Source organism: Mauremys reevesii, linkage group 1 (genome assembly GCF_016161935.1).
Source record: "Mauremys reevesii isolate NIE-2019 linkage group 1, ASM1616193v1, whole genome shotgun sequence".
NCBI lineage: Eukaryota > Metazoa > Chordata > Testudines > Geoemydidae > Mauremys > Mauremys reevesii.
Window position 1 is genome coordinate 217,726,770 of NC_052623.1, and position 7,607 is coordinate 217,734,376.

The following is a 7,607-nucleotide window of genomic DNA, read 5'->3' on the forward strand; positions in this document are numbered from 1 at the left end:
AAAAAGAACTTTTGGTAGGGTTAACATACATCTGTATTTTCCTGGACATGTCAGGCTTTTCGGTTCTTAAATCGCTGTCCGGGCAGAATTTTTAAAATTTAAAAATTCCTCCCGGGAAAATATGGACGTATGGTATCCCTATTGGTACAAAAAATACATGCTGTGGCACATCCCTTAAATCAGAACTTTTTATAGAGAACCGGTTGTTAAGATTTTAGCAGCTCATCACTGTCTCAGGGCTCTGTGTCACTGTGCAGTACTGCAGGCACAGTAATACACAACTGACTCTGACCGTGAAAGGTTTTTTCATGTTTGCTACCAATTGTTGTTCCTCTTCAGTGTGAGGTTGTTCCCATGTGCATTCACTCCAGAGTAGAAGAGCCCCTCCAGCCTTCCCGCTGCCAGTATCAGTACATTTGGTAATATTCAGACTTCTTAAATTGGAGTCTCATGGAAACCCTGCGAAGAAGGATGGCTGGTCTATGTAGGTGGAACCCCCACCAGAAAGGAAACAAGAAACAGCATGGCTACATCTACGCAGCAAATAAATACATAAATAAATAAATAACCTTAGCAGTGAGTCTCAGAGCCTGGTCCAACTGACTCAGGCTTGTGGGGCTAGTGCCATAGGGCTAAAAACTTCAGTGCAGATGTTCCCGCTCAGGCTGAAACCTGCAGTCCAAAATCGAGCCAAGCTCTGAACATCTACACTGCTATCGTTCAAAATCCAACAATCTCAAGTGGAGACATTTTTAGCCATAAGTGCTTATAGACTCATAGACTCATAGACTTTAAGGTCAGAAGGGACCATTATGATCATCTAGTCTGACCTCCTGCGCAATACAGGCCACAGAATCTCACCCATCCACTCCTGTAACAAACCCCTAACATATGTCTGAGTTATTGAAGTCCTCAAATTGTGGTTCGAAGACCTCAAGCTGCAGAGATTCCTTCAGCAAAGGACCAGTGCCCCATGCTGCAGAGGAAGGTGAAAAACCTCCAGGGCCTCTGCCACTCTGCCCTGGAGGAAAATTCCTTCCCGACCCCAAATATGGCGATCAGTTAAACCCTGAGCATGTGGGCAAGACTCACCAGCCAGCACCCAGGAAAGAATTCTCTGTAGTAACTCAGATCCCACCCCATCTAACATCCCATCATAGACCACTGGGCATACTTACCTGCTGATAATCAAAGATCAATTGCCAAATTAATTGCCAAAATTAGGCTATCCCATCATACCTTCCCCTCCATAAACGTATCAAGCTTAGTCTTGAAGCCAGATATGTCTTTTGTCCCCACTACTCCCCTTGGAAGGCTGTTCCAGAACTTCACTCCTCTAATGGTTAGAAACCTTCATCTAATTTCAAGTCTAAACTTCCTAGTGTCCAGTTTCTATCCATCTGTTCTTGTGTCCACGTTGGTACTAAGCTTAAATAATTCCTCTCCCTCCCCAATATTTATTCCTCTGATATATTTATAAAAAGCAATCATATCTCCCCTCAGCCTTCTTTTGGTTAGGCTAAACAAGCCAAGCTCTTTCAGTCTCCTTTCATAAGACAGGTTTTCCATTCCTCGGATCATCCTAGTAGCCCGTCTCTGTACCTTTTCCAGTTTGAATTCATCCTTCTTAAACATGGGAGACCAGAATTTGAGTCTGGTTCTCTCTGTCCCTCTCTGTCCATCTCAGAGACTCAAAGCAGATGAGACGTGGTCTCCAGAGATCCCCTCACATCTCAGTCTTGGTGAGGAGTGTGTGCTTTCTCAGCTTGGGATTCTGGGCCTGCCTGCCCCACCGTATCCCCATGGTCACTCAGACAGTACCTGGGGCCCAGAGGAGCGATGCTGAGAGCAGGAGATGTCTCCATCTGGTGGCAGCTTTCTCCCGCTCTGGCTCCTCTATGCTCTATGTTTTCTTCTCTCTCTGCTTCAAGGGGAGTGAGAGGGAAGAGCAAATACACTTCTTAGTGGAGGGGAAACTCTATGGTGTCACTGAACAGGAGAGACTTACCAGTTTCCCACATCAATCCGCACTGTACTTTCTTCCTGACCAGTTTCATGGATGTCTTTGTGGGTTAAGTTCTGTTTTAGAGTTAAAGTGTCTTTATGTATGCAGTACCTGGTGACCACCTGACCAGAGGACCTGACCAGAGAGAAGGAGAAATCTCAGAGGAGAGAGTCTCTGTCTGTTGTTGTCTGTCTGTGTTCTTCTTTTGTTCTTTAAAAGTCACCATCTTCTCTTCAAGAAGATTCTCAGTTGAGTAGTAAGAGTAATTAATAGTGAGAAATAATTAGTGTATGATTATGATTTCTTATTCTTATGATTGATTTGATTTATTTAATGCTTTATTCCTGTTTGCTAATATTGCTTTGCTGATATTTTTTGAGAAAAGGGGGAGGAGGAGAGAGAGGGAGGGAATTCTCCAGAGATTGATAAGCTTAGCTCCCTATGTTCTAGATTTCTTTCTTTTCTTTTTTTTCTTTTCTTTTTTCTTTCTTCTCTCTTTTCTTTCTCTTCTTTAATTCCTTCAGGGGAGGGAGGGGGAGGGGGAGAGAGAGAGAGAGAGTTCCAGTTGTAGTTTTGGATCAGGATTCTCTCTTTTCAGGGAGGGGAGGGGGGGGGGGGGAGGGAAGGGAGGGTGTCTAAGTCTGATTTTTTGACTTGGTCTCTCTCTCTTGGTGTCTAGAGAGAGAGAAAGAGGAGGAGAGAGAAGGAGGTGTAGATCTGTAGATTATCTCTCTAGGAAAGGATGGGGGGGGGGAGGGGGGGCAGGGGTTTCTTTTGGTCCTGGGTGTAAGAAACTCCATGGATTTGGGGATCCCCTAGGATTTTGGGGAAGGAGGGAAGGACAATGTCATTTTCATTTCCTGATTGTGTGCAGGCAGTGGCCTAGATCTAACTCTTTTTTTAGTTTTTAAAGGAAACCAAGTCCCATCCCCATCTTGAACAGAAAGCTCAAAGTGGGGGTGAGACCCTAGGACACTTTGACACTGGTGTCTGTGCCCCTTTCTGCTGGATGACCCCTTCCTGACATTAACACAGGAATGAGAGTTCCTCCTGAGGAATGATGATGGGGAAGACAGCATCAGAGGAGAGGACGCTTGTATTTACATAGCACACTACAGATCTTAGGTTTGAACAGGGTGGATACTATATCTGTTATTTAAACTACATTTCCCTACTGCAGTTCACTGTTGTGATGTTATCTCTCTCCCTGTATGTATCTGTGTGAGTGCAGGTGTATGTCTGGCTCTTTCCTGAACAAGAAAAAGAAACCAGAAAAAACACAGTTTCTAAATTAAAACTGTAGCTGGTTTAAGGTTACAGCTCTGAGCATGTTACCCCTCATGTGTGGAGAGCACTGAGCAATCTGGGGAGTGTCAGTGTAACACACTGGTTAATGCATGAAAGTGTGTGGGAAACAGAAGAGAGTACACATAACCAGAGTGCAGGTGTGTCCTGTGTGTGGGGAACCATTGCTGCTGGAACTGGGGGTGCTGCTGCACCTCCGGGATCGAAGTTGTTTCCATCATATACAGGGTTTAAAGTTGGGTTCAGCGGCTCTCAGCACCCCCACTGTGCAAACTGTTCCAGCACCCCTGAGGGGACCTAAAGGAGAGAATTAGCAGCATGTTCAAAGCAGGCTGCTGTTGATTTAAAGGATTACAGTGCCCCTGATCAGGGCCGGCTCTAGGTTTTTTGCTGCCCAAAGCCAAAAAAACCCAAAAAACCTCAGAGAGCGCAAGTTCTGCCCCAGGAATTGTGCCACCCCAAGCATGTGCTTTGTTTGCTGGTGCCTAGAGCCAGTCCTGCCCCTGACATTGAGAAGGGGTCTCCCTTGAAGAGTCTGCACAGTTGGTGTTATTCCATCTCCTTCCTGCTGGATAACTGATCAGTTTCCCGGCAGCCTCTTTGTTTCTGAACTAGGGGAGGTTTTCGTCACCATCTCCACTCTAATCTCTCACTGTGCTCTTACTGCAGGTGCAGTAGATGGTCTGGGACTGAGTCACATTCTGCATCTCCAAACTGAGCTCTGTGCTACTGACCCGCTCAGACCGATAGGATGTTCCCTCCTGGATTATTTTCTCCTGGTCACCCTTGGTTCCTGATTGCACCAGGAAGTGCAGATGGCCTTGAGTATCCTGCCAGTACCAGCTCATCCAGGGGTAGGCTGTGTTCTTCAAGGTGCAGGTCACTGACTGTGACACTTCTGGCCTCACCATGAAATAGGGGGGTGACTGCTCCACTAATCTGCCCTTTGCACCTGGAAGACAAAGGGTGTCACAATCAATAGGTGAGAAACCTCCCCAGGGAACTTGATCCCACTGGATGGCTACTGCAAGGAACCCAGGCCTCACCTGAGAGGGCAGTGGCCAACAGCCCTATTAGCAGAGAGTGGAGCTGCAGCACCTCCATGTCCCGTCAGCATCTGCACTGGGAGGTGTCTGGGAGGAAGGGGGTTGCAGAGCCTGGGGGAGGGGAGGAGTGTAGTAGTAAATAGGCGTGGCCAGAGGTAACACTATTGATAAATGTGCTAGCTCAGCGTGCCTGCTGTTTGTGTGTAACACTCCCATACTGAGAGGAACCACTCTGCCTCCAGGACAGTAGAGGGAATTGCTGAACCTTAAGGAACTCAGGCACATGCCATCTCCTAGAATACAGTGAGAATTTCATGTGAACAGTGTACACAGATGCACCTTGTCCAGTCTATCCTGTCTTGCAGTACTGCACTGAAGAATCCACCATGACCCAGGTAAATTGTTCCAATGGTTAATTACTCACTGTTAAAAAAATTATGCCTTAATTCCAGTCAGAATTTATGTCACTTCAACTTCCAGCCACTGGAACAGGTTATGCCTATCTCTGCTAGATTGAAGAGCCCATTAACAAATATTTTCCCTATTATAGATACTAATAGACTGTAATCAAATCACCACTTAACCTTTTGTTAAGATTGAGCTCCTTGAGCCTATCATTATAAAGCAGGTTTTCTAATCCTTTAATCATGCCTCTTCTCTGAACCCTCACCAATTTATCATCACCCTTGTTCAATTGCAGGCACCAGACTAGGCAGGTAATTCCAGTAATGGTCTCACCTCTTTACACATCATCGGTAATACCACCTCCCTGCTCTATATTCCCCTGCTTAGACATCCATGGCTCAGCAATCATGTGAATAAGGCGTCACAGTCAGGTCAGAACAGTCCCCAGAGACACAGTGAGACCAAACCTCAGGGCGAGGGGTGGGGGGTTTAATTTAAAGAAATAGAAAAAATGAAGAGAAAGAAATGGAAAGTGAGAGAGCTGGAGCAAAGGGAATAGTGAGAGAGAATGAGAGAGAATAGGAAAGAAATGGAAGAAAATGTCAAAGAAGAGAGAAAAGTGTTCGTAATAGTGATCAATGTCCAATTTCAAGACACCAACAGTGAAATCCTGGTCCCATTAGGGCAAAACTCCATTGCTATTAATAGAGCCAATTACATCTCAAGAGTGCAACATGCTCACTGATCTGGTGTGGGTGCTCCTGATGATCCTTACACTCCTTCTGGAGACAATGTATGTTCCAGACACTTCACCTTGGAAGTACACCCCTGCATTGTCCTTCCAACGTCTAGGCACACACAGATGCCTCTATTTCCTCCCCTCTCTCTGTCTCTCTGGGATTTTGCTCGCTGTCTCAGGGCTCTGTGTCACTGTGCAGTTCTGCAGGCACAGTAATACACAGCTGAGTCTGACTGTGAAAGTTTGTTCCATTTTAGGTCCCAGTTTTTGTTGCTCCTCTGGGCTGTCAAGAACTCGGCTGTGAAGTTCACCAGTTGGTCTCCATAAGAGTAGAAGAGCCCCTCCAGCTCCCTGCCTCCCCGCTGCCGGTACCAGAACATCCTGTTACAGTTGGACTGTTTGAGTGTACACTGCAGAGCCAGTGAGTGTCCTTGGTGCCCAGTAAGGAAGGGCAGCTGCTCCACATACGCTGAGCCCACACCTGGAAGGAAATGGGAAACTACATGACAGAACCCCGAGGGCAGAGAATGAGAGGACAGAACGAGAGAGAGAGAGAGAAAAGAATGCAGGGAAACCCAGAGGGAGTGATGAGCAGAGAAAATGAAAAGGAAACAAAACCAGTGACTTCTGTGAGCAAACAAATGGATCTGCACTGATCTGCTCCTGTCTGTCAGTTCAGGCTCTCATGGTGGGGTCTGTAGGGACTATGCTAAGGGTGTCCCAACTGGGAGGGGTATTTTTGCTTTAGTTCCCCCACTCCTTAGTAATGCTCTGTATTCCTCCCAGGGTCTCAGAGCAGATAAAATGTGAGGAACAGACATCCCCCTCCACGCTAACCCCATTCCTTGTGTTTCTCAGCCCATACCTGGGACCCAGATGAGCAGTACAGGGAGCAGATGTCTCCACATCCCTGCAGTAGTGTCTCCCAGTTCTGTTTCCTCATCTGTCTGTCCCTTAGGGGTAGTGAAGGGGATGGGCTAATACACACAACAAGTGATCTCCAGCTGCCAACAGGGCTACAAACCCTCCAGCCCCACCCACTTGGGTTTCCATTTGTGTCTCTCTCTCTCTGCATGTTTCTGGTTTTCTCTCTCTTTAGATCTTATTCTGTTCTCACTGTTCCTGATGTAAGTGAGGAGTAACCCCACTGAAGTCAAATCAATTCTACACAAGTGCAGCCAGTCAAGTGAAAGCAGAGTGCATTGTGTGTCTCTGTTTCTAGGGCTCTTTGTGTCCATCACCAAGCCTGCATCACTGTAGACATCCTTAGAGAATATAACATTGGAATCCACCCCACAGGGACTGGGGACTGTGCACAATGGGAAAAATGCCCTCTAAAAGTTGTCCCATCTCTATTGTCTTTGATAAGAGCGAACAGGTCTGCCCACTCCTTTAGGAGCAGTTGGTTAATTTAATGGATTTCAATGGTGTTCACTTACCCAAAGGGGACAGGACAACAATGACGAGCAAACAGAGAACCATTGGGTACCTGCTCGCCTGGCTGCGGATCTGAGACAGATGCATAGACACACACAGCCTGAGCCTGAGCCAGAGCTTCCAGCCTCTGGCAGAGCTGGCAGAGAATGTGAGACAGGAAGTGGTGAGACAGCAAGAGAGTTTTGTTCAGGGAGGGGGTGGGGAGCCAGAGTGAGAATATTAAATGAGACAGCAGTTGAATCACTGTAATACACGTTAGCAGGAGATATGACCCTTTACACAGCTGTGTGTAGGATCCTAATTGCTACTGTGAGGGTACTTGTGTGGAGGTGTAGAGGCATTTGGGGTGTTTATTTGTCTTCAGTTCAATAACAGGACTAGGAGCTGGAGAAAAGAGCCACCATGAGAGCAAAATAGTTTTTTATCTCCTCCTCACTCTCCTCTCAAGATTCCCACTAAACAAGCAAGCTACAGAGAGATCACACAACAAACTTTCAAGTTTTTTGAATGGGCTCATCACATTTTTCATATCTCTGAGATCTGCCCATTCATATCACACAAGATCTGAACAGTCAGCAGCTAGGAATGGCTTCGTTCCTGGACTGGAACCTGTTGTGTTATTCTCCACATGAACTCAATAAGAACTGGTGTTAAACAAATAAATGCCTTC

The 7,607-nt window shown here is 46.4% G+C and overlaps 2 gene segments (V, D, J or C); both read right to left on the reverse strand.

The window, feature by feature from the left end:
- Positions 1-3,951: 3,951 nt before the first annotated feature.
- On the reverse strand, positions 3,952-6,440 carry LOC120369784. The segment is given in 3 exon segments: positions 3,952-4,262; positions 4,357-4,467; positions 6,366-6,440. Coding segments are annotated over 2 exon segments (369 nt in total).
- Positions 5,689-7,019, reverse strand: LOC120369845. The segment is given in 2 exon segments: positions 5,689-5,981; positions 6,940-7,019. Coding segments are annotated over 2 exon segments (336 nt in total).
- Positions 7,020-7,607: the final 588 nt, after the last annotated feature.